Source organism: Somniosus microcephalus, chromosome 1, assembly GCF_052327205.1.
Source record: "Somniosus microcephalus isolate GS21.2 chromosome 1, FLI_Smic_1.0, whole genome shotgun sequence".
NCBI lineage: Eukaryota > Metazoa > Chordata > Chondrichthyes > Squaliformes > Somniosidae > Somniosus > Somniosus microcephalus.
In genome coordinates, this window is record NC_140987.1 from 137,226,166 (window position 1) to 137,254,138 (window position 27,973).

Genomic DNA, 27,973 nt, shown 5'->3' on the forward strand with positions numbered 1-27,973 from the left:
GCTGTCGCTGTGGGGATGAAAAAAATGGCGGCGAAGTTTCGGGAGGCTGCAGGATTAGGCCCGCCCACACACAGAATGAAACGCCCCCCGTGACGCACCGATTGGTCAAGCATCAGGTCACTGAACTGTAGGATTGGTGAACCATCACGTCAGTCAACGCTATCCCCTGTACGATTGGTCAACCATCACGTCACTCAACGCTAACGAGCGGTAGGATTGGTCAACCGCTAATGAGCAGATTTTGTCCTTTTTTTGAACGTTTTTTGTATAGTGTCCGAACAATTTTTGTCTGACCAAAAAGTAAATACGCCTAACGAGACTCCCCTAATGATAAGCTTTCTTTTGATATAACATGCGTGTAGGTACGCTCTATAACTTTTGAGTGTATAGCGGAGACAGACAAACCAACTGCTTTATATATATAAAAATAATAAATAATGAGATGTGTATAAGATAATGAGAGAGTACAGTCCCATGCATATTTTATGAAGTCAGTGCATATCCTGGCATGAACCATGTGGTTCACGGAACTGAGGCAGCTTGTGTGGTTTGGGTCTAGGGTTTAGTTAGGATGAGGGATGGGTCCCTGAATACTGAGGGCCAATATTTATGTAAACGATAGAGAGATCCAGGGATTGCAACAGAGAACCTTTTCTTTGTATACCGCTACTGTAATACAACATGTGCCACCAAATGCTATTCCTCTCTTTGAAAGGTGGACTGCATTCTATTGCCAAATTGAGACACTGGCTTTGAACCAAGTAATTTTACTTGGACAAGATAGATAACTAAACAGTAAAATACCATAACAATGCAATATATATTTCCCAATGCTCGAGTGCATAAAAATATTAAAAGATGCTTTTCCTCCATCATAGACTCAACAGAATTCTGTAAACTCAACCTAGCCCATTTGCTTGGCTAGACTGCCAATGATTTTTTTAAAAACAAATAGGCTGAATCTCTTATCCATGAGGTTCACAGTTGACTGGAAACGAACGGTGGACTGCCAATATAATTCTGTAAGAAGTCTCTAACCACAAGCTGTCAAATTACAGAGGGCTCAGCCAATTGTGAAAAAAATATTTTTTGTCGCGCTGAATTTTTTTAAACTTGTATTTTTTATTGCTAAAAATCAGCATATAAGGAGTTGAAACAGTATCACAAAGGATATTTCAGTTCAGCCTGCCTCTTCTCAAAAGGTCTCAAAAATGTCAAGAGTCAGTACCCGACATTGGGGGCATATTGTTTGACCTGTGACTAGGTGCGTTGCATACATTCCCATGAATATCGGGCATCTCTCAAATACATTGCAACAAATAGTTATCCATCGTTATTGAATGCACAGCCAATCTTTGACCATGGCATAGGATTCTCATTCTTAAATAGATAGCTTTGCATGATTGACATCTCAAATTTTCTTTTGTCTCCAGCCTCATCAATTTGCACTTGTAAAGAACACTGTAGCTAGCGTGGCTGGATCAGAACAGAAGTGCTCTCCTTTGAAAAATACCCTTTGTGATCTTGTTTCAACTCCTTACATGCTGATTCGAACAATAAGAAAATCCAAGTTAAAAAATTCAGCACTGACAAGAGAACATTTTAGTCACAATAAAAGTTGTAAAACAAAAACAACTTGCATTTATAGAACATCTTTGACATAGTAAAATGTCCCATGGTGCTTCACAGTAGCGTTATTAAACAAAATTTGATACTGAGCCGCATAAGGATATTGGGGCAGATGATAAAACATACCTTTTTGATCAAACATTTTAAGAAGCGTCTTAAAGAGGTAGAGGGGTTTAGGGCCGAGGGCTGAAATCACAGCCGCCAATGATAGAGCAATGAAAATCAGAAATGGGCAAGAAGCTAGAATTGGAGGAGAGCAGAGATCAGAGGGTTGTAGGGCTGGAGGAGGAGGTTAGAGAGATAGGAAGGGCAAGGCCATGGAGGGATTTGAAAATGAGAGTTTTAAGATTGAAACGTTGCTGGACCAGTGAGCACAGGGGTGATGGTGAATGGGATTTAGTACGAATTAGGATATGGGAGGATATGGGCAGCAGAGTTTTATATTGGCCCAGAAATTCGGGTCTCCACGGGTGAGTACGCATGGGGTACTCATGCATGGGCCCGATGGAAGTGCCGGTTTCTTGCATGCATGGGAAACCGGCACTTCCGTTCCTCTGAACGAAGGGGTTCAGAGGTCGAATGCGTGCACGCGGGAGTCTGCGCATGCGCTTTGAACTTACGTTTTTTTTTAAAAACAGGTTTTTCCGTGAGGGTAAGTCTTTAGATTTTAGAAATGTAAAAACCAGGCATAAGGCCTGCATTTTAAAAGGTAAGTGGTCAATTAATTAAAATTAAAACATTTTTTCCACAGGTTTATTATTTTTAAATACTTTAAAGCAAGGTAAGTTTATTTTTAGCCCCATTAGAATATAAAATTATTATTTTTTTAAATTGAAATTGTTTAATAGTTATTTAATGTAATTTATAGTTTATTTAAAAAGTGTGATATTTTTAAAAATTTATTTGAAGGTTTACTGCTATTTTGGGGCCGTAGTATTTATAAGTTTTGACAGGTCTTCCTGTCACTACTTATGAATGGGCTTTCCCCTGCACCGATTGGCTGCCCATGGCCCACGTGATCCCAGGGGACGCATCGAACTAACTACGCCCCTGGGACACGCAAGCACAGCGCGCCGGCAGCTGTGCCAGGCCCCGGAGCGGAATTCCATGGGGCCCTACAGCTCAACTGCCGGTGCGCTAGGTAAGTGCAGGTCGGGGGCTTGCACCCGCGGGAAGCCCCCGACCCGAATTTCTGGGCCAATAAAATGATAGAAAATGTTTGATTTCACCAAGCACAGTTATATTGACCAAATGTATGCTGGTACAAATAAGTGTATGTATGGAGGTTGGCTCGGGTGGGGGTTATAGCCAAAAAAAATTGACCTTCCAAAAATTCTGCTTATATTGGAGCTCCCTGGAAGTGGGAGGGATAATTACTATCTTTATTAGAGCAAAACAAACAGCAAAAAAGAGCACATATACTTCAATGCAATCAGCTAAAAATGGACTACATTGCAATGGTTAAGTTGGCATATAGAGGATAAACAACCCCTCATATCAAACAACTAGTCCATCAGTTTGAAAGCAAATGGCTTAAAAAACAAGTGGGGTGGGAATGGAGAAGAGTTAGAGAGAGTCTGGCCAAGAGACACAAGAGAATAATTAAGATCATATTTCAGCTGTGAAAGGTGATGTCACCAGTATGATCTTTTGGATTCTGAAAGGCATGTCTGGCATAACATTATACTGATATTACAAGGGTTACATCATCTGTACTGGATGCATGCACAAACAGTTCAATTGCCAACAGTCTATCTCAGAACACATTTGCTTTCCTCACGTGCCAGTCACAGATCAGGCAGTGATTAAATCGGCATTTTTTCTCAACTCAAAGTGCATGACAACCCAGGTCAAAGAAATTATTCAAATACATAAGACAGCCCTATTCTGTCAAACCTGTAACTGCCAACTCTATAATGACCTCATGTAGAAAATCTTTCGTAAGACATTTTAAACAAGCTTAAAACAATCTTTTTCAAAAGCAAAGTAAACATGATATATATAATGGGCAGGATTTTCATTGGGCCGTGGAGTCGGGATTGGAGACGTTGGGGGCGGGGGGGGGGGGGTTAAAATCCTGAAATCAGGGGTCCCGACCCCATCCCGCACCCAACTCCATGTCAGTTTCAAAGGAGGTAGGTACCTGCCCCGCACTGGGACCCGCCTACCCGAGGCGGAAAGGGATTAGTGCCAATTCACTGCCTGTTAACAGGTAGTTAACAGGCAGTTTTTAGCTGAATCCCTATTTTTAAAGTTAAAGTGTGGGATTCCCGACAGCTCCAAACCACGCCAAGTTAGAGGCGGCGGGCCGTCGGGTTGAAATGTCGGTGTTCAGGTGAGTGATGTGTGCATGAGTGCAAAGGTAAGTGTGTTTGGTGTGTCTAAAGTGATTAAATAAGTTTTACATACCTTTTCAGCCTTCCTTCCTTTAGGTCTCGTGAGTCCCTCATCTCACCGGCAGCAGAATGGCTGCGAGCTGTCAAAAGTGACAGCCTGCAGCTTTTTGTGCAGGAGAGATTTCTAACTGAGTCTGTGGAGAAGGACTCGTGTTAGAAGTAAGACTGTCAGTGTTTGACAGCTTCAAACAGCTGTAAAACACTGATATTTCATCTGTCAAAACCTCTTGACAGATGAAATTTCAGTCTGTAACGTCACCTGTTGCTGGGTGGCCCTTACTTGGCCTGCTGAACCCGCTGGGCGGGCCCAACAAGGTCAATCAAGTTAAAATCGCGTGGATTGGTCGCATCTCGATGGAGGCGGGACTACAACCCCAAAAGTTGTAGTCCCGCCTCCCACCCAACTCCTGAATGAAAATCCTGCCCAATGTCTTTCGCAGGCAGCATCCTTCAATGAATTACGATGAATAGGGAGCTGTGCGAGTCTATTTAGGAAATTTGGCCCTATTTACCTGTTAGATTGGCCTGATGCCCAGTTGAACAAATGAACTACACAGGTCCTGCTTAGTAAACACACAACGCACTGGAGCAAAAGTGATCCATTAGCATACACTTCAGCTTCCTTGGAATATTCTTCCGCAACAGCAAAACCTAAATTAATTGCAGTGTCCCTTTTGGGTTGTTCTTCAGCAATAATTTAATTTTTCTGGGAGCAGTAGCCCCCTCGATTAAATCAAATATACCCATGCACTCAGCCAATTCCATTCAGCAACCAGTTCATAAGATGGATGTAGTAACCTGAAAATATTTTTAGACATGACAAAAACTGCCTTGTGAAAATGATTTAAGATGTAGATGTCTAAAATTTATTCCATTAAGTTAATTCAGTTCAGCTTGTCAGTATTCATCAAGTTTACAGAGGAACCATTTAACACAAGTCCTCTTGAAATGAATTGGAGCTTACTTTGCTTCCAGTGCCAGTGCTATAATCCCAGCTGCCATTGGTGCTGAAGCAGAGGTTCCTGTGTGGCTGTCTGTACATCGCTGCCTGAGGTCAGTTGTGATCTGAAACAAATTGTCCAAGATAATTTAGTTAAAGAAATAAGTCCCTGCTACATTTTCTATTTCAAAAAAATCTAAAAATACTGTAATTTAAAAAATAATTCTGACCCAGTTGTGGCCTACACAAATTTGGCTCGTTTGGTTGGCATATCCAAAAGTAAACTTTCCGATTTAAAAAATTGCAATTACAGGTGGCCAAGCATTGCACCATGAAGTGGCAGGACATGGATTTCCATACTCCACCCCACCCCAATTCCTAATTTTATTGGTAACAATATGGCTCCTGTAAGGAGGGTATAATAAAAGGGAACCAAAGTATGTGGAATTATTTTTGCCATTAAGGGGAAGATGAATGAGACGGAAGCAAATTTTCTATTGGTATTAATGAAGAACTGCTTGTGCTCAAAAGGGAGAGGAAAAGTGGAACATAAAACAAACATGTAGATAAAAAAAAAATACAAAAATCACAAACTTCCAAGCGTAGAGGAAACCAAAATCATGTTGGGCAAACAATGGTTTGATTTGAAATAAAAACAGAAAATGCTGGAGAAACTCAGCAGGTCAGGCAGCATATGTGACGAGAGAAACAGAGTTAATGTTTCACGTCGATGACGTTTCGTCAGAACTGGAAAAAAAGCAGGAAAAGGAACAGATTTTTAAGCAAGTGGATGAGCTCGGAAATGGAGGAGACAAAAGAACAAAAGGGAAGGTCGGTGATAGGATAGACGGCAGGAGACGTTAAGAGACATTAAGAGATATTCAAGGCAAAAGGAGATGGTAATGGGACAGGTTAAGAAACAAAGGATGGCTCTAGATAAAGTGTAAATTGCGCTGGCAGAATGAAAGGCAGCTGCCATGTGGGAGAGAAGAACAGAAGGTACAAACAAAAAAAGTGTGGATAAAAAATGATAGGGGTGCATGGTTTGATTCGGCCCGATATCCTGATCGGAGCCCTGCAAATACCTTTTGTTTTAAAGTTTACCATAGAACAAAGTTAAAGCTACAGAAATAATATTTGGGCTTATGAAATAGGATTAGGATTAGAAATCAAGAAAACTGAATGTTTCCGACGTACGAGCCAAGGTTTCACCATTGTCTGCATCTAGAAGTTTAACTTTTAAAAGTTACCTACAAATTTTACCTACAAATACAATTGTTTTCTACCATTTTAGTTGTTAACTCTGCACCTTTACACATGTGGACAGTGACATGAACTAGTCACATATTAACGCTCAAGTTAACTATTAAGGGCACCAAGTCTCATTGAAAATTGTGCATATTCTAGAATGGATTTTTTTGTTTAAAAACTTGCTCCTGGGGTGATGCTGGTAAGTCTACATTTAATACCCATCCAAAGTTGCTGAGATGGCATTGGTGGGTCTTCCCCTTGGTCCATGAGAATCCTTATGGTGATGGTGCTTACATAATGGTGTTAGGTAGGGATTTTATAGAACAGTGGTATATGTCCAAGTTAAAATGGTGTGTAACTTAGGAACCCCATCACCCCCAACATCCCTTCTCTGACATTGCTACTTCTTTCCATCTTAGTGATCTTTCTTCTTCTATGATGGAGTTTTGGTGAATTGCTGCAGTGTATCCAGTAGATTGTAAATACTGTCACCACAGTGCACCATGGTGGATATGGAGTCTAGTAGCAGGGTGCTGATCAAGCGGATTGCTCGGTCCTGAATAGTGTCGAGCTTCGAATGTTGTTGCAGATGCACCCATACAGGTAGACGTTGATTATTCTGACTTGAGCCTTGCAGGTGGAGATGAACCACTCTTTGCAGAGTACAACTTGCAGCTAAGTTGTTGATATAGCTGGTCCGGTTAAACGTCTGGTTTTGATGGTGGTGCCGCTGAAGATGGAGGTGAATGGGCCTTTTCCTGTTGGAGATTTTCATTGCCTGGTACTTGTTACCTGCCATTTGTCATCCAAGCCTGGATATTGTCCGTTTACTGCTGTAAGCTGGAAAGGGCTGCTTCATTATTGGAGGTATTGCGAATGGAATTGCACACTATGGAATTATCAGCAAACAGCCCCACTCCTGATCTTATGATTCAGGGAAGGTTATTGATGAAGCAGCATGATGTTTGGGAGGAGGAGGCGGCTGCCCTGAGGAATTCCTGCAGCTGCAATGACTAGCTTCCACAACCAGCACAGCCATCTTTACATCCAGTAGGACTCCAGCCACTGGAGTGTATTCCCCTTGGCCACCATTGACCAGAGTTTTGTTAGGGCTCCTAGGTGTCATACTCAGTCAAATGCTGCCATAATGTCACTCAGTTACTCTCGCCTTTCTTCTGGCATTCAGTTCTTGCACCCATGTCTGAATCAAGGCTGTGATGAGATCAGAAGGGTGGTTCTGGTGAAACCCAAATGAAGCATTGGTGAGCAGGTTATTGGCAAGTTTGTGTCACTTAATGGTACTACTGCTGACTTCTTCCACCAATTTACAGATGATTGGGTTGAAACCATTAGGACAAACCTAATCCGGCCACTAATCAACCTGATTTTTTAAATATAAAGCTAGGACATATGGGAACAATCTTCCACATTGCTCATACCAGTGCCACAGTTGCAGTGGATTAGTTTGGATGTGGCAGGACTTCAGCACTACAGCCTGGATTTTGTCTGGGGCCATAGCCTTTGCTGTGTCCAGCGCACCGAGCTGCTTCTTAAAATCATGTAGAGTGAACTGACTTGGCTGGACACTGGCACCTATGATGGCGGAGAACCTCAGAAGACACTGAATGGGATTGTCCATTTGGGACTTTTGGCTAAAGGCATTTGCAAAATTTTAGACTTATGTTTTGTATTCATATGCTGGGCTCAAACATTGTTGAGGATGGGGATGTTCATGGAGCCTCCTCCTCTTCCTTTTAATTGACTGATGTTCATTGCTAATCTTGACTAGATGTGATTGAGCTACAAAGCTTGGCTCTGAACCATTGGCTGTGGGACTGCTTAGCTCAGTCATTAGCCTGCTGCTTTTGGTGTTTAATGTGTAGGTAGCCCAGTCTAGCAGCTTCACTTAGTTGGCACTTCATTCTAAGGCATGCTAGATGCTCCACCTGCTTCTACACCAATGGTGGGCAATTCAGCCTGTCAATGAATTCTATCCGGCCTGCCAATTGATTCTCAAACTCAACAGCAAACACTCACGATTTCTGCTTCTGCGGTTTTTATCTTCGCTATGCCTCCTGTGATTGGCTATTGCTGGGACACGTGCGTCCTGAACCGGGGTTCCTAGGGGTCTGCGAGTTTGGTTTCTTCCATACGTAGTCTCCCACGAGTTGGTTTTGCCATCAGAAGTCTCCCCTGTGTATTTGAGACTATTGGAATAGTCTCAGATACAAAGACTGTGCATGTGCACTCCATTTGCAACGTGTTGGACGAGTTCACTGCTTGAGGAGATCATCTTGGTAAATTTTTTTTAATCATCAGACATTGAAACCGGAGGGCCGGGCAGGAAAAAAAAATTACTGTCTCCCTTTATTCATCCTGGTGCTATGAATTTCAAAGCTTGGGACCTGGCTGTTTTAATAAATCCTTGCATGATCTGCCCCTCTGACTGGGGTTTGTCTCCTCCTGGGATTAGCATATTTTATTTTTTTCTGGGAAGGGCAACTGGGAGGGTGAGGTCCGAGCGCCCGGAGAGACCAGAGTTTCTAAATTTGAGTCGTCGCGCGGCCGGAGTTGGTGGAGATTGACGGCAACTAGGTTCTTTGCCGTTTGTGCTGGTCTTGACAGCAGCCTGGAGTGGGTGAGGAAGAGAGTCTGTGTCAGCAGCCTCGGGGTCCGGGTCTTCAGAAATGGCAGCTCGACTCCTTGCGGTGCAGCGAACAGGTGCAGTCTACTCCGTTAATTTGCATGTGCCTTGTCGGGAGGGAAAGGGGGGTGGAAAGAAAAAGAGACTTACCAGTCGTCTGTGGGCCTGCAGCAAGCGTTTCCCCCTCCCCCCAGGTTTGTTCCGGTGGCCTGATGGGGAAGTGGGGGGTGAGGTTGTGAAAGAGTGGAAAAGAGCAGTGTTGTTTTGGCAGGGCTTGGGGGGGTGGGGTGGGGGTGCAGTATTACGACAGTCAGTCTGTCCCTGTTCCCTTGGCCAGGGGAATATCAGCTGGTGCGCTCATTTTCAATTGCAATGGGGTGTGTGTTGTGTGCAGTGTATGTGTACAGGAATTGACTCAGCGGTGATTCGCGTCAATCCTCCTGAAGAATAGCCACTTGGGTAATGTATTGGAGGGCAACAGAACTGGATTCCACTAACTTTGGGAGAAGGGGGTGAGAAATTGGATCTCTGGCATTGCTTTTGTAGCACTGCAATACTTTGCGTGCGCACAATAATTTATAAACTGTTTGACTGAGTTTAACGATTTGGGTCCCGCTGGGGTTCGTTGACTTAGTGTTGCCAGTGAGCTGCTTTGTTTTTCTTTAACCCAATTTTCAATATACAAGTGCAAGACTGTATTTTTGAGCTGTTCTACAATCGCTTCTATACGCATTACTCAAAAATCAGGACAAAAATTATTTTTGGAAATAAAATTAAAATTTTAGAGTAGATGTTTTAGTTTCTTAACTATAATTGTTAAAATGATACCACCTTAAAGTTTATAACGGCTAAAGTATTTTTTTTTTTTTTAAAAACAAAATTTTACAGCAGTTGTCGAATAACCAGTTTTACAGTTTGAATTATAGCATAATATCAATGGCCAAGATAAGTTTTGGGTAAGCCTGTATCGTATTCATTAGCATGTCAATAAGTGTTATTTTTATTAAGCATGGAAATGATATGAAGGGTTCTTTATACAATAAATGCCATAACAAATTTTTAAAGGTAGCTGTTAACAATTCATTGCGCGCGCACAGCCCTCAACAGCTCACCAAAACTTAAGTGGCCCTCCAGCCCAAATAATTGCCCACCCCTGTTCTACACTCTTGCATTGAATCAGGGTTGGTTTCCCAACATGATTGTAATGGAGGAGGAGTGTGGGATGTCAGGCCACGAGGTTACAGATTATGTTGGCATACAATTCTCCTGCTACTAATGGCCTCATGGATACCCAATTTTCAGTTGCCAAATCTGTCCCTAGTCTTCTTCACTTAGCATGGAGGCAAGTGCACAATGGAAGGCGTCTTCACCAACATGTTGACTTCACAAGGACTGTGTGGTGGTCATTCCTACCAATGCTGTATAGTGAACAGATAACCCGTGAGAGGTACGTTGATGAGGACAGAGTCAAGTGGATTACTTCCAAGTGTTGGTTTCCTCATCAGCTGCTGCAGGCCCAAGACAATCTAGAAAGCTGCATAAATCAGAATTTCAAGGGCTTGGAAAGGGTGCAGAGGAAATTTACTAGAACGGTACCAAGGTTGAGGGACTTCAAGATTCGTCAGTCTCTCCACATAACTGGATTGTTCTCTTTAGAGCAAAGAAGGTTAAAGGGAGATGTAATAGAAGTGTTATGGAGGGATTGATAGCGTAGATAGGGAGAGAGAGTTTTCACTGGCAGGAGGGTTGGTAACCAAAGAACACAGGTTTAAGATAATTGGCAAAAGAACCAGGGGGAAGGAGAGATTTTTTTTTTAAACTCTGAGTTATGATGATCTGGAATGCACTGCCTGAAAGGTTGGTGGAAGCAGATTCAATAGTAACTCAAAAAGGAATTGGATATATACTTGAAAAGGAAAAATTTGCATGGCTATGGGGCAAGAGCAGGGGAGAAAACTAATTGGATAGCTCTTTTCAAAGAGCAGGCACAGTCATAGTGGGCCAAATGGCCTCCTTCTGTGCTGTATGATTCTATGATCAGTTTCTGTGCTGAATTAATGTTTCTTAATAAAATATTGGTATCTCAACCTGCCGATTTACTATTTTTGTACTTGATACAAGTTTAGGAGGTGAACAGCACTCACCGAAGTTCAGGAGGAGCAAGAATCCAAAAGATGCCGAAATAAACACAGAAAATGCTGGCAATACACAGCATGTTCGTCAGCATCGGTTTCTGGTGTAGATCCAGTCAGAAAAGTTAGTCTGTCCTTCATTTTTACAGATGCTAACTGGCCTGCTGTGTACTTCCAGTTTTTATTTCAGATTTGCAATTCCTTTTTTCTTTGCTTCATTCAAGAGATGCTTTTTGGTAAAATGGAGACAAAGTGGACAGAAATGTTTTTTTTTTACATCTTGTGGCTCCTCAAGTCTGCTAACTCCAACCCCATCTTTATGGCAACGCTGTAATGTGAATGAGGCAGCACTACTATCTGCCGCAGAACAGATTAGTGTGTCAAGAGGTTGCTGCAGGCTACCCCCCACTTCATAGAACTAAAGAAATCTCAGCCATACATCCCAGGTCCAATCTCTTATCCATTGCTGAGTTAGCTGTTCTTAGCTGGGGCCGCAGCATTAATGCTACAATTGACGACCGCTCCCCTGGATCAGGAAGGGAATAATTAGTCAGAGTTTATGTTCCTAATTACTGGAAGAACTGTATCCAGTAAGGAATCAATACCTTTAGGGGAGATGGGATGGGAAGAAAGTTGAGGAAGAGGAGTAAGGGATAGTAGCAGTTATACACCTTCGTGAAGAAAGGACTTGCAGAACACAAGTCTTATAGAAGGATTTAAGTTGTATGATAGGCCAATTATAAAAACTTTGAATTATATTAAAACAAAGCCCTCACAAAAGGCCTCAAACTGCACAAAAATTTGACTTGGAATTATTCATCTTTAGAATAATGCAGACTCTGGACACTTCTGTTTGCACAGCTGTTAGTAAACCCATCTGATGTGATGGTGAAGAAAGAGACCAACTGTAGGTACATTACAGACACTAGATTTCACAAAGGAAAATCTGTCAACAAGTACATGCTGTGGGCTTCACAATGCGCTCAGCAAGGATGGCGTTCCAAGTGAACTTTACTAAATTATCGTCTCCAGGACTGAGTCGGGTTCCCACTGAGATGTGTGCTAATAACCACACAAGATATGTGCCAATACAGCCAGCCTGTGTGGACCAAGTTCATTAGTAACAACCTGCTGGGATCATCTCAAAAAAAGTTCTCATTCAGACCTGCCAAGAAATCTGCTAGTATAGTACAGAGAAACAGGCTCAATTAAGTGTTTTGTGGAAAAGTTATTAAAATAAAACACACAGTACTGTAATTAGAGCATCTTTAAAACTGTCCTCAATGAGGGCTGCCTGGTGGTTCAGCTGGTGAAGACATTGAACAGCCAAACCCTAGTGGAAGGTTCCAAGCTTTGATTTGCCAGTCTATGCTGGGGTAGTTTTTTCATGCTAAGGTAGCATTAATGGCTTTATGGTTAGCTTCATCACTCCGGAGTCAGGGAGCAGAAAAGTCAGCCAGGCTACCTGATCTTGAACACTGCCCAGTCAAAACAGCCTTCCCCCCCATCTCCATTATTTTTATAACTAATATACAAGTGTTCAAAGAAAAGGAAAAATAATTTTTTTATGCCATGATTTTTCTCCCAGGTTGCTGGCAGGAGATTAATCTTAAATTCCTGGAGACTTTGGGACAATCCTGGAGAGTTGGCAACCCTATGCTCACTGCCCAAGCCTCACACATCAATATTGACCACTTGAGTGAGACACTGGAGGGCAACATGGGTCAGCAGAACTGTACCCCAGCAAGAAATTAATGCCGTCAGGGGAATAAGGGAGAAAATCGTCAGAGGAAGAAGAAATAAAACAGTCCTTCCACAGAAATTGTTCATTACTCAGCAAAGACACTTGAGGGTTGGTTCTGGCCTCAACTATTAAGCTGTGTATTCTGGTCCCCGCACAAGATGCATCTTGGTCCAGCCCAGCTTACTTAGGTACTCTTCTCATGTACTCTTGCACAGAGGGATCTATAAATCTTGATCGTTTTGGAATGACTTTGAACCTTTTTAAAAATCAGATGTCATAACTCCTATTGCTACTGCCAATACTGGATGTTTTGTTATTGCATCACTGTTTGGAAATAGTTATCGATCCATCATGTTTACTCCCTTCATTGCTCTGCTGTGCATTGTATTAACAGGTCAAACACATCATTATATGCCAAAAGTAACTCATTGTGCAAAGCACTTTTGAGACACTTGGAAAGCGCTATGCAATTGTAATATTTAGAAAATCTTACATAAAGTTTGCTAGAAAACTTTAAATCATGAATGAATCTGAGGTGTTCAAAATTATGATGGGTTTGGCAAGATAATAGGGAAAACTGTTTCCATGAGTGGGTAACTAGAGAACATAAAATTAAGACCATCACTAAAAGAACAAAGGCGGAGATCAGGAAAAATGTTTATGAAGAGGGTTGTTGGAATATGGAATATCCTACCAGAAATGGTGGTGGAAGCAGAAGCTATAAATTAGCTTTTGAGAGAAGTGGATAAATATTTGAAAATGACAATTTAAAAGCGTATAGGGAGTGGGTAGTAGAATGGGACTAAATTGGCAGCTCTTTAAAAGCCAGCACAGGCATAAGCTGAATGACCTCTCTCTGTGCTAGAGAACTCTACAATTCTATGTTCCTCAGGCCTGTTTGCTACTTAAACTCACTCGTCTCAGTTTGTAGGGCTTACTCCTTTTGAGCTTGCAACCGATAGTTTTTTTTAATATGGTGGAACCACTTCTGCTGGAGTCAGTTCTGCAGGGTCTTCAGGCTGTGAGTATTCGGAGATTACTTCATTTACATTACGGGGAGGAATTCAGAGCACAGTCACAGCAAGAACGCAGCAACCACACATGTGCATAATCCCTCATGGAGTTACTTCCAAGTTGTGCTTATGACCACGCTTCTTGCGGTCGACATTCCCCGATATCCGTGGCCGGGCTGTATAAACCACTAATATCAGGAATGCACGCTCGGCCTTTTTTGGTTGCTTCAGATCTCAGCCTGCCTGTAACCATAACAAGATGCTGACCCATAGTGTCCAGTGCTATGGGCAGATCAACTTGCTGATGGCAGCGCTTTGCTTCCAATGGAGGAGGCACCTTATGAAGTGGATTTTCAGGCTGCCAGATTTATATTACAACAGGATTCCTCCAGCAGCATCACTAATGTAAATGTGGTATGAGAAAGTAACAGGAGAGGGGGGGAAAAAAAGACAATTCTCAAAAGTATGGCATCTCAGAACGAAGGGGGTGGTGGGATTTTCACTGGCTCCACCAGGTGGGAGCGCCCCTAACATTGCATGGGAAAACACCCCATTTCCATACCCTATCTGGCTAATGCATCCTGAAAGGGACTACAACAGGCAGCCAGAGCACCTGCCAGATGGTTGGCCCTTGTAATATGCATTGATGTACTACTATGATGTACATAGGACCCAAATTGCTATTCTGGGAGACAACTGGATATATACAGTTGAAAGGATCTTTAAGAATAATTTTTGTGGGGTCTGGAGGAGGAGTGCCTTGCCAGGTCCACAAGAATAATGGGGGGGTGCGGCTGCCCCAGGCTCCTACTTTCTGCATTTGCCCCTTCACCCCACCCCCCCCCCCGCCGACCAGGTTGGCCTCTGATCTGCCCAATGTTGAGCTAATTCGGAACCAGCAAGTTGCAGCAGGGCACCACACTTAGCGCCTGTAGCCTGCTGGCAGCCTGGTATTGAAGCCCAGCCTTCAAAATGGACTGTGCCTCCCTCTGGCAATATCAAGGTGCCAGCCAGCGCACTCTGCTGGATGGCTGTCCAATATCTAAAATGTACCCCAGATTCTGAGTCCATCCTATTCTGAATGAACAACTTCAACAAGACTATTTATGACAAGTCATTATGGTTGAAGACAGGGAACTTCAATTCTATATCCACGCTTTCCAGTTCTATATCCACGCTTTCAAATGAGTAGCGTGTCTGGGGAAATGTAAAAGGGGACAGGTGGGGGGAGTGGAAGGAAGGGAGGGGAGGGAAGGAAAGGAAACTTACTATTTTTCTATCGTAAGACTCCCCACTGCTATACGTCGTAGCGAGGGTGGATGAGCATTCCTCCAAGTACCAGGGCTTCTTCCCACTCTCAGCTGTACTACTGATTGAGATTGTGTAGATGCTGTTGGTATAACCATCACAGGAACAGTGATCTCGGCTACGGCCGCCATTACCAGATGCCCACACGTAGATGGAACCCAAACCGCCGCGTCCCTGTGAAGATAAAAATATTGTAGCACATTGCATTTTTAAGCAGTTGTATTTAGAGTTGTTACTTCAAAAGTGAAAAATACTTTGTCTACTCAAACATGCTAACTTGACAGGAGAGAAACTAGTTTGATTTTGAAATAAATGGTCAAAGCTATCATGTCAACTGGTTAAGATTTAAGGTGTCAGTGTACAAGTAAGATCACAAGTCTTTTATATAATGGTGAAACACAGAGGATTAGTTTTTCCTAGGACAGCACTCTACAATTGTCTCAAGCATTATCTTTACAAAAATAGACAACTACTGTCACCACAAACATCTTGTTTGTCACTGTGCTCATTTAAAATAATGGAGCAAAGATCAACAGTAAAAAAAATAAAAAGCAATACAGGTTGGACCCCGGTAATCCGGTAATCTGGCACCCTCGGGACCACGGTGCCGGACCATTGAAAATTCCAAACCACTGAAAGTGTCAAAAGTCACCACAAACACCGCCACCACCTGCTCCTCCTCTTCCTGCTGCTGCCCTCCCTGTGCCGCCGCCAACCCCGGGCTGCTCGGGCTCCGCCGAGCCGTCTGTGATGCTGCGCGGTCCAGCCGCCGATCCTGACCCGGCGGTGGTCCCGGGCCGGACCCAAGAAGGGTCTGCACACCCAAAGCATCAGCTCCTCTGTTCTCTCCACAGATGCTGCCTGATCTGGTGAGTGTATCCAGCATTTTCTGTTTTTGTTAAAAGAACACCAGTTCGGTATTGTATAAACTTCATTATACAACATTAAAAAAAGTGAGGAGCAACACACTGCTGGCGGTCAGTAACATTCCATCAACACTTAACAGCTCCAATAACTAATGTTACTGAACGGTGTGTATTGTATTTGGAAAGAAAAATGTGAATCTGTGTGTAGTGTATGTGCCTTTAAGTCAGAACTACTTTTACAGCTCCTGTACACTGTAGTACCGGCAGTGACCACACCTGTATATAAGCTTTGCGCATGCCTCTGTACCCCCAGTTTTGAGACTACCCTCCTCCAGTAAAGACCTGTTTATTGTTAATGTACAGCATCCGTGTGATTATTTAATAACAGCATATCCACTGAACCACAGATCCAACAGTGGCGACGAGTGTCGATTCGAATCTACCTGCAACATAAAAAGTGTCGAGGCCAGGAACACGGGCGTCGACCACGAGCAACCGCCCAGCAGTCAGGCAGAGATTGAACTTCGCAGGGGAGGCTGTGGACAGCCAGGCTTGGTTCCCCAGCCACGATGAGCAGCAAGAGACCGACGACAGGTCCAGCGCAGACCCTTCCCGAGCAGCTGCGGCTGGAGCCGACCGACGGCGGAGAGAAAGCCGAGCAGCGTCGACGGGGTAAGACAGAGGGTGAAGAGCGCAGGGCGCAGCCGGGGGTTGAACACCGAGCGGCGTCGAGAAAAAGAAAACAAACCGGAGAGAGAGAGGGCAGAGAAACAGCCGGGTTCTAGACTGAGCGGCGTCGAAAAATATAAAAAGAACGCGCAGAGCACAGCCAGGGCTCACGGGCTGAACCGGGTCCGCGGGGCGAAGGTGAGCACGGGAGACGCCACTGAGAAGAGCGAGCGCGGGAGACACCATTTTTAGAAGCCGCAGCGGAGACGAAGGGCAAGCGCGGGAAGGAAGGAAAGCGCGGGAGATGCCATTTTCTGCCAGCAGAGAAGGGGAAGCGCGGGGGGCGCCATTTTGCCGAAGAGTGGCAGTATCTCTACGTTCGACAATGAAGTCAAAGATTGGGCGACATATGTGGAACGTATTGAGGTGTATTGCAGGGCGAATGAAGTGCCAGATGCTAATAAAGCACTGGTTCTGTTAAATTCCATGGGTGCAAAAACTTATGGGTTACTGCGAAATCTAATAACCCCAGAGAAGCCAGTAAACAAGAATTTTGAAAGCATAGTAGAAATCCTACAGGACCACTTAAACCCCACACCGCTGCTGATAGCAGAACGATTTAAGTTCCATAAAAGGAACCAACACAAAGACGAAAGCAATGCTGAGTGCCTAATGGAACTGCGCAAGCTATCGAAATACTGCCAGTTTGGAGCGGGACTAGCAGACACGTTAAGGGACAAGTTTGTGTGTGGGCTACAAAGTGAAGGAACCCAGAAACGGCTCATCAGAAAAGGACTTTACGCTGGACAAAGCTTTCAGTATGGCAGTATCACACGAAGCAGCCACAAGGGGCGCTGCAGAGATACAATGGAGACCGCAAGAATATGGCACCAATGAAATGTCCTATGGAACAGGGAAGTGCTATCGCTGCGGCAGAACAACACATGACCAGAAAGATTGTTGGTTCAAGGACCAAGTGTGCAGACAGCGTGGGAAAGCAGGACACATAGCAAGAGTCTGCAGGTCTGGGAAGAAAACCAACAGTAAGAAATCTCCACAGGAGAAGTACAAAAAGGTACACCAGGTGATGGACAGTGGTTCAGACGAACAGAAAAGTGACACAGACTCCGGAAGCAAGGAGCTGGGTTGTCTGAAACTACATAATGTAACCAAAATGGAGGATCACCAGACTATCTGGGTCACACTCAAGATAGACGGAGTCCAAGTGAAAATGGAATTGGACACAGGGTCAGCGCTAACAGTCATAAATCAAAGAGACTACAAGCGGCTATTTTCACACATACCCTTGAAGGCTACAGAGATTGTCTTGAAGACGTATACGGGGCAAAAAGTCTACCCCAAAGGAAAAATAAGGGTGAAAGTGACATATAAAGGCCAGGAAATACCTAAAATGGATATATATGTATTGCCAGATGGAGGACCACCACTGCTAGGGCGTGAATGGATCCGGAAGATACAATTAGATTGGCATTCCATACAGGCACTGAAGGTCGAGGCCAAAAAGGATGACGTCAGACCTGGACGACTGTCAAAAATGCTAACTGATGCAAAAGAAGTGTTCCAGAAGGGACTAGGAACACTAAAAGGAATAACAGCAACGATTAAAATAGAGGAAAATGCAAGCCCAAAGTTTCTGAAGGCCAGACCAGTGCCTTATGCGATCAGACCAGCTGTTGAAGCAGAGCTGGAACATTCAGGAGTACTGTCCAAAGTGGACTGGAGCAAGTGGGCTACACCCATTGTTCCTGTAACGAAGAGGTCATTGAGTAATACGCCTGGGGAACCAAAGAAGGTCCGCATCTGTGGGGATTTTAAGGTGACAGTGAACCCAGTCCTTCACACGGTGCAATATCTGCTTCCACGAATTGAGGATATTTTCGCCTCGCTATCAGGAGGTAAACGCTTCACCAAAATTGATCTAGCCCAGGCGTACTTGCAAATGGAGGTAGAAGAAGCTTCGAAACAATACCCTACGATCAACACTCAAAGGTCTCTATCAATATAACCGGCTGGTGTTTGGAGTAGCCTCGGCTCCGGCTATCTGGCAAAGGGCGATGGATCAGGTCCTGCAAGGGATTCCAGGGACCCAGTGTTATTTGGACGACATCTTGGTCACGGGCGAAAATGACGGTGATCACCTCGCCAACTTGGAGAAGGTGCTCACCAGATTAAAAGGAATATGGGCTACGAGCTAATCGCCACAAGTGCGAGTTTTTCCAGAAACAGATCTCGCATTGTGGCCACGTCATCGATGAAGAAGGGTTACATAAGTCCCCTGACAAGATTGAGGCAGTAGTCAAGGCTCCAGCACCAGAAAATGTGTCACAACTGAGGTCGTTCTTCGGGCTGGTAAACTACTACCACAAGTTCTGACCAAATTTGTCTACGGTATTACACCCACTGAACACCCTACTGCAAACAGGGGTACCATGGAAGTGGGATGACGAACGTAGACGAGCTTTCCAGAAGTGTAAAGAATTTATCACATCAAGAGGTGTTGGCTCATTTCAACCCAGCACTACCAATTTGTTTGGCATGTGATGCATCACCCTATGGTGTTGGAGCGGTGCTGTCGCACAAATTCCCTGACGGGTTGGAGAGGCCAGTAGCCTTTGCGTCTCGGTCACAAATTCAGCCGAGCGCAACTATGCCCAGATTGACAGGGAGGCCCTCAGCCAATATGGGGAGTAAAAAAATTCAACCACTATCTGCATGGGCAGAAGTTCACCTTGCTGACTGACCACCAACCACTTGTCTCCATCTTTAATCCTAAGAAGGGCGTTCCAGTGATGACTGCACAGCGGTTACAAAGATGGTCCCTGTTTCTAGGGGCATATGAAATAGAATATAAAGGCACGAAACAGCATGGGAATTCTGATGGGCTATCGCGCCTGCCACTGCCTACTGTGGAGGAAGCACCAGCAGTGGACCCTATCGAGATATTTTATTAGTCAATAATTGAACGATTACCAGTAACGAACGCAGATATAGAGAAGGAGACCCGCAATGATCCGACGCTGTCACGGGTATATGAATTGACGGTGAGGGGATGGCCAACTCATGGCGACTCACTGTTGCCAGCATTCTCATCCAGAAGAGAACAGCTGTCAGTATGCCAGGGGACAGTGATGTGTGGATCCAGAGTGGTGATTCCACCCAAGTTAAGGAAGAGAGTGCTAAAGGAGCTACATGAAGGTCATCTGGGGGAGTGAAAATGAAAAGCCTTGCTAGGGCTTGTGTGGTGGCCGGGAATCGATCAACAAATCGAAGACCTAACTAAGAGCTGCTTAGGATGCCAGAAGGTCCAAAATGCACCACCACATGCCCCTCTACACCCCTGGGAGTGGCCCTCCTCTCCATGGCAACAGGTGCATATTGATTTCGCTGGTCCATTCATGGACTCAATGTTCTTAATAGCAGTGGATGCTCATTCAAAGTGACCTGAGGTGATAAAAATGTCTTCAACCACTACAGAGAAAACGATTGCAGTCCTATGGACCATATTTGCCAGAAACGGTTTGCCAGAGCAGATTTGCTCTGATAATGGACCACAGTTTGTGTCTGACGAGTTCTAAAAATGTATGAGAAGGAATGGGGTAAGGCATTACACATCCGCCCCGTATCATCCAGCCACAAATGGATTGGCTGAGAGGTTCGTACAAACCTTTAAGAAGGCGATAAAGGCCATGTACGACGATGAAATTCCACTACAGCATAAGATGGACAATTTCTTATTAGCCTACCGAAACGCGACACATGCAGTTACCAACCAGACCCCGGCCATGATGTTCTTTAACCGAAGGTTGAGATCTCGTCTGGACTTGCTCAGACCAAATGTGCGAAGAAATGTTGAGGACAAACAATTCCAGCACATCAATGAGAAGCCAACAAGGAGCTTCAATGTAGGGCAACCAGTCTTGGCCCGTGACTATCGAACAGAGAAATGGCAACCCGGAACGATATGTACAAGGCAGGGGCCATTAATGTACACAGTGGATGTCGGGGAGAACATTGTGAAACGCCACGTCGATCAGATCTTAGCGTCACAGGAACGCGTCAATCCCATGTCTCGAGTACCTGGGGATGAACCCGACATACCGGTAGCATCTACCTCAGACCCAGTAGCAGTGGAACCCGATGAACTACCCGATGAAAAGGGGTCAGAATCGCCTCTGCACCAAGAACAAGAACCTCCAGAAAGGCGCTATCCCGAAAGGGTCAGGAAGCCGCCCCAAAGACTGAATCTATAAATGGACTTTTGTTGTTTAATGTACATGTTGAAATGTTAATTGTTATTTGAATATTAGGGGTACTACTAATCTAAAAGGGGAGGAATTGTAGTGTATGTGCCTTTAAGTCAGAACTACTTTTACAGCTCCTGTATACTGTAGTACCGGCAGTGACCACACCTGTATATAAGCTTTGCACATGCCTCTGTACCCCCAGTCTTGAGACTACCCTCCTCCAGTAAAGACCTGTTTATTGTTAATGTACAGCATCCGTGTGATTATTTAATAACAGCATATCCACTGAACCACGGATCCAACACTGTGCTAATTAATGACAATGAAATCTTAAATTTGAAGACCTGCTGAAAAGAGGCTATAACTGATTAATACAAAGAAAGTATTACAAAAAGGACTACAAAAGCAGTACGCATGAACATTTACCATAATGGATATAAACTACATGTACTTTTTCCAAGTACAACACTCCACACTAGATTACTATTAACCGGAAAGTGGATACTTCATGTCAGAAAGGGAGACACACGTTATTTGTGTATATCTTCCACCATCTAGAATAGATAATATTCTACTTTTAAGACATACACACGATAGAAGTTAGAAATCAATAACAAAATACAAATGATGCCCATTTAGATGTTCATTATTATTTACTGCCACATCCACTGCAGATCAATCAGGATATTGCATCTGAAGGTGAGGTAGTTTTTGGTCAGAAGGCAGATTTGCAAGACTTATTTAGTTGCTACTGCTCAGTTAGATTTTTGGAATATTTATAAATTATTTGCAGTTGTAGGGACTGAATTTTTTTTTTTTTTTAAATCAATGCCACAAGTCTAAAATTCATTGGCAGAACCTTTTTTTTTTATATACACTAAAGAGACAAGACCTCCTGAATGAATACACTGTGGATGCAGCTTGGCAGAGCTTTCCCATTTTGAAGTTTTTTTTTAAACCATCATTCCCATAGCAAATAATCTTTGGAGGTCACAGGCAAAAAACCAAAATGAGGTCTGGCTGTTGGTCAAAAATACATAATCCAATGATGCTGAAGCTGTCCTATTTGGCAATGGAATGACTTGGAATGAACTGCGGATAATGGAAGGCGACACCCGTGCAGTAGGTGGTCGAGTTACTGGCTCTAGTTTAAGGTACAGTGACTTGGTGACGCCAAAGGAGTGCAAGTATTCTCATGTATCTTATTATTTCTGACACAAGAGTGTTTACGACTGTCACATTGTTGATATGCTTTACTTTGTCCTGGCACTGCCAGCTGGCATCCTAGACAGCATCCAAATTCATGCTGTCAGCAAAGCTTGTAACAAAATAGCAATCTATATCTTCAGGTGAACAGGCACAGTGACAAGCCCTTTCATGCCAGTTATTGCAGACATTCCTTCCAGCTTATCACTGCATCAGCCACCTTACCTAACATGCATAACCAGTGTCACTTTGAAATATTTCTGCTCCCCAGCACTGCTTAGAATAGAACTGACACCAAGAATCTTTAATAATACAGGTACACTATCCCTTATCCGAAAGCCTTGGGACCAGCTGAGTTTCGGTTTTCGGAATTTTTCGGATTTCAGAAGGTATTATAATAAGACTGGGAAATTTGTATTTAATATAAATTGTAAAAGTTCAGGCTACCTATTGCGACGGTTCCGTGTCTCATTCCCCTTCCTGCTTCTCTGGAAAGCCGGTTATCGGCTGACTCCTACTAAGCTGGCCCACAAATCAGGTCGGGGGTCGGGTGGGGGGAAAAAAGAATATCGGACGGGCCATGGTTCGGGTCGGGTTGGGAGAAAAGAATATCGGACGGGCCGCTGTATTGTTGGGTTCACTCTCCCGGTACCTCCTTCACACTGCCCGGCTCGGCCTGCAATCTCCTACCCAGGAGGGAACTCTGTGACCCTCTGCCCTGCTCAGCGTAAGTCGTGCGCCACTCTGGTCATGTCATGCGCACGACTTACGCTGAACAAAAAAACTTTCGGTTTTTAGAGGTTTTCGGAAGTTCGGATAAAGGATAGTCTACCTGTAATATACAAACCTACTTAGTAACAAATAAGTTATTTCACTGGTAATGACAGTTCACATTTACACAGGCTGCAATTCAAGAATCTTGTGAAACAGAAAAAAAAAAATCAAGACTAGCTTCACTCGTGATGAATTACAAATCTCTACAAGTCCTTTTTATAAAAAAACAAAATCATTTAAATTTATCAAAACAAACCAGTTTTAAATTTGCCACAGTTTAATGATTAAATCGGTCATGATAGGAACCGCCAACCATACATCTCCTTCACAATTGCCAAACATCCATTTCTCAGCCCTGATCTGCACAGGAGCCAGGAAAACAGATGAACTGTTCCTGGATGAAGTTGCTCCATACATCATCGCAGGCCATCTCTTCTGTCCCAATCAGTATATTGGGGGGGGGAGGGGGCGCTTAGCTTATTGCTTTCTGTTTACATTTCCAAAGCCCCTTCGCTCAGCACTCTGGCATCAATAGGATAATTGTGTTTACAGTCCAATCACATGCATTTTTCAATCTCCCACCCCTTCAGCCGTGGCAAGTTTTTGCAAAATTCTCTAACCCTTAAATGATGCCTTTTGCAACTGGTTGAAATTATCATTTCAAAGTGAATGAATGCAAAGTCATGTGCAGGAGTAGAGGAGGTGGACCCCACCTTTCCATTTCTGTGAATTGGACAAGAACCTTGCCTCAGTCATAATATGCCCCTCCCCCCCACCAATGACCGAGAGCAAAGTTTAGAAACTCATGGGTACAAACCAGCGTTTGGCTCACTGTGGAAGTACACCAACACACTGCTTCTAAATAAGCCATAGGAAACAAGATTTCACATTTACAAGTTTGTACTATAGTAAGGTGACCAGACATCCCAGTAAGATGTCCGGTGGCATAGTGGTTAGCACTGTTGCCTCACAGCGCCAGGGACCTGGGTTCGAATCCGGCCTCGGGTGACTGTCTGTGTGGAGTTTGCACATTCTCCCCGTGTTTGCGTGAGTTTCCTCCGGGTGCTCCGGTTTCCTCCCACAGTCCAAAGATGTGCGGGTTAGGTTGAAATTGACCCTTAGTGTTAGGGGGATTAAATACGTGGGGTTACAGGGATAGGGTGGGATATGTGTTGGTGTAGGGGTTACGGGGATCGGGTGGGATATGTGTCGGTGCAGGCTCGATGGGCCGAAATGGCCTCTATCTGCACTGTGGGGTTTCTGTGATTAGACTCGGTCTATCCTGATATGTTGTTTGGGATTAGCTAAATGTTTCAACTATTGAAAATGTTAAAAGTTTACTTGTTGTTGCTGTGCCATAATTTAGTTATGCATTTTCCTCAAATTTAAAGTGCTTGCAGTGGTATAGAAATACATATTCCTTACAATGCTTTTTACATTAAAAGGTTCCATTATTTTCATCTGTTTTAATAATTTTTTGATTTACAGGCCATTATTCTCAGATACCCACCTGCATACTGCACATTACAATTCAAAATGTACCAGACATGTCAAAAATCAACATTTTGGGGATGCATGCCTCCAGTCACCCACCCAAAAAATAAACTTTGCACCAGAGCCCACTTCTGCAAAGATTTCTAATTCCACTACTGCAAAAATTCCACCTTTATGCTGCAGCTTAAATCATGACAAGTTCACATCTCATTGCACTCCCATTGTAACTACTACTTTTTGTACATGTGTGGGGTCATTGGGTTTTGGTTTGCACAGAAAAATAAACTGAATTGCAGAATGTGATCCCAAAGCACTAATAAAAGTCCCAAAATAAAAAAGGAATTTAACTTATTTAGTTTTCTTAAGAAATGGCCCCAGTCACAGGCCTTTATGCAGCGTTGATTTTCAGCTGTACATTGAGGCCATCAGTTTTTCTGGGGCTGTGTCAGTTCTTTTTTATATAATAAAGCTCGATCAGCTTTTGAGCTCCTTAAATGCACTACACCCAATTAATTTTTATACTGTCAAACATGCCCCTCCCCTCCAGCATTCATACCCAAGCTGTTTTTTAAGGACTTTAAAAAAAAAAATTAAAAAAAATCATCAACTCAAGATCTTTACAGCAGAGGAAGGCAATTCATCCCATCTTAGCTCATTCTTCCAGAAATAACCTCCGCTTAACCCCTCCCCAAAAATCAGAGATAGCTTTTCACCTCCAATGCCCGATCTAAAAGGTCATTCCACGTAGTATGTGTGTGAAGAACTTTGATATCAGTCCAAAGTCTTCTAGTTTAAACTCGTGTCCTTGTCCTATTCTATTTAGTTCTGGTTTCCATACTGCTTTCTATTTTATATAGTTTTATAAGATTACCTCTCAGTCATATCCTTTCAAGGCTGTAAAGCCATGTTTCTCCAATCTGTCATAGAATCAGAAATTTACAGCACAGGAGGCGGCCATTTGGCCAATCGTGTCTGTGCCGGCTGAAAAAGAGCTATCCAGCCTGATCTCACTTTCCAGCTCTTGGTCCGTAGCCCTGTAGGTTACAGCACTTCAAGTGCATATCCAAGTACTTTTAAAATGTGAGGAAGGTTCCTGCCTCGACCACCCTTTCAGGCTGTGATTTCCAGACCCCCACCAATTACTTTAAATCTATGCCCCCTGCTTATTGACCTCTCTGCTAAGGGAAATAGGTCCTTCATATCCACTATCTAGGCCCTTCATAATTTTATACGCCTCAATTAAGTCTCCCCTCAGCTTCCTCTGTTCCAAAGAAAACAACCCCAGTCTTTCTAATCTTTCCTCATAGCTAAAATTCTCCAGTCCTCGCAACATCCTCTTCACAACTTAGTTTTCCATTGCTAGAGATCAGTCTCTTGGCTCTTCTCTGAACTGTGTCCATAGCCTGAATATCTCCGTCATGCCATTCCCAAGATTTATCCTGAATCCACCACCACTTTAAGCTCAACTAATAGCCTTACATAAGTAACTTTGTTAAAAAATATTTGGAAGTCGAGGTAAACCACAGTGGGACTTCCACTGTCCACTTGGGATGTCACTTCCTCAAAAAAGAGGTTCTAAGGATTCAGTGTTGGCCAGATGGATCAATTTCACTTAACTTAGCATGGAGTGGAAACTTCCAGATATCAAAAGGGATCAAAGAGTAACAGCCCTCACTATAGATATTCATCAGAATGCATGAAGCATTTCCCATCAACACCATTAACTGACAACAAAGGCAATAGAGATTAAAAAACAAATCTAAAGGTCATCTTTTGCTGCAAGCAGCAGAAAGCTAAAATAACCGTGGTTGCGTTAATCACATTTGATGTTCATTACTTATGCTATTAAATTCCCTTTTGTTTCCAAGTTAACACCAATCAAGTACACCTGCCGCAAAAGCAACCAGAAGTTTGATGCAGTGAATGTTCATAGACCACACAACAAAAATTAACTTTCCAAAATAGTTGTATGTAAAAGCAACTTTATTAACTTCAGGGGGTTCAAAAATATGTACAGTCCCTGATTTTCAAAGGCTTTAAAGTTCTCTGAAAGAACACAACATCCTTTAAGTTTGCTGCATAAATGTTCAGACTTCAGTCTCTCTAAACACATGGTCCTAAATTGTATTTACACCACTATCTCAAATCCTAGATTTTGATATTTATAATAAAACACAAGAGTACAATTAAGTTTCAAAGTCCTTCAACCCACAAAAACTGTACTGTGCAGTGCAGTTTTTAATGTAAAATACTGTTGAGCAATAAGCAATGTCAGTGCTGGGCAGGGACAACAAATTAAGTACAGGTGAATTACTCTATTTCATTTTCACAAGAGCACGCCCTAGTGTATAAGTGCACATTTTCTATTTACACTACCAAGCTATGTAGTATAGCATAGAAACAGGACGTACGGCCCATCCAAGTCCATGACGGATTTATGCTCCACTCGAGCCTCCTCCCATCCTTCCTCATCTATCAGCATAACTCTCTATTCCCTTCTCCCTCATGTTTATCTAGCCTCCCCTTAAATGCATCTATACTATTTGCTTCAACCATTCTCTCTGGTAGCGAGTGCCACATTCTCACTACCAATGTTCCCTGTTAGCTGCACTGTGTTCTGCGGAGCCTGTTTCTTTTAGTGTGCTGTCCCTTTAAATTTCCCCACATGCGCAGTATTTACATAGAGAATCTGGTGAGTGGTCTGCGCGGGACCTTTCCCTTACTGTGTAGCTTAGAGGGAACATTGCTCACCACCATGCAGGCAAAGAAATGTCTTCTGATTTCCCCATTGGATTTCATTGTCAGCTGTGGCACAGTTGGTAGCACCGTCTCCTCAAAGTCAGAAGGTTGTGGGTTCAAATTCCACTCTAGACACTGGAGCACAAAAATCTAGGTCGACACGACAGTGCAGTGCTGAGGGAGTGCTGCACTCTGAGGTGCTGTATTTCAGATGAGACTTTAAACCAAAGCCCCGGCTGCTCTCTTGGGTGGACATAAAAGATCCCATGGCACTATTTCGAAGAGGAGCAGGGGAGTTATCCAGTGTCCTGGCCAATATTTATCCCTCAAACAACATCACAAAAAAAATTAGCTGGTCATTATCACGTGTCATTTTTGGGAGCTTGCTGTGTGCAAATTGACTGCTGCGTTTCCTACATTACAAAAAAGTGACTACACGTCGTCATTTGCTGTAAAGCATTTTGGGACCTCCAGTGGTCATGAATGGCGCTATATAAAACGCAAGTTTTTCTTTTTTTTCTTGGTGATTATCTTATATTGATGGCCTCTAGTTTTGTTCTTCCCCCACAAGTGGAAACACTGTCTACTCTATCAAAACCTTTCATAATTTTAAAGACCTCTATTAGGTCACCCCTCAGACTTCTTTATTCAAAGAGAAAAAAGACCCAGCCTGTTCATCCTTTCCTGATGGGTATAACCTCGCAGTTCTGGTATCATCCTTGTAAATCTTTTTTGCACCCTCTCCAGTGCCTCTATATCCTTTTTATAATATGGCAACCAGAACTGCACACAGTACTCCAAATGTGGTCTAACCAAGGTTCAATACAACCTTAGCATAACTTCTCTATCAATCACTTCATGAAGACTGCTCAGAATTCTATAGAAATGAGAAACTTTGTGCTA

The 27,973-nt window shown here is 43.4% G+C and overlaps 2 protein-coding genes across 11 annotated transcripts in view; one reads left to right on the plus strand and one right to left on the minus strand.

Annotated features, from left to right (window-relative positions):
* The window catches only part of pcsk5b (proprotein convertase subtilisin/kexin type 5b), a 679,955-nt gene that overhangs the window by 505,988 nt on the left and 145,994 nt on the right, over positions 1-27,973 (minus strand). For all 5 annotated transcript variants that reach the window (XM_085986077.1, XM_085986086.1, XM_085986095.1 and 2 more), the window contains exons 8-9: positions 15,019-15,231; positions 4,990-5,090 (exon numbers count right to left, since the gene is read on the minus strand). In XM_085986077.1, the coding sequence (XP_085842203.1) occupies positions 4,990-5,090; positions 15,019-15,231 (314 nt within the window). The remainder of the gene's footprint in view (positions 1-4,989; positions 5,091-15,018; positions 15,232-27,973) is intronic.
* carnmt1 (carnosine N-methyltransferase 1) overlaps positions 1-27,973 on the plus strand; it is a 1,199,612-nt gene that overhangs the window by 321,469 nt on the left and 850,170 nt on the right. The gene's annotated exons all lie outside the window — the stretch shown is intronic.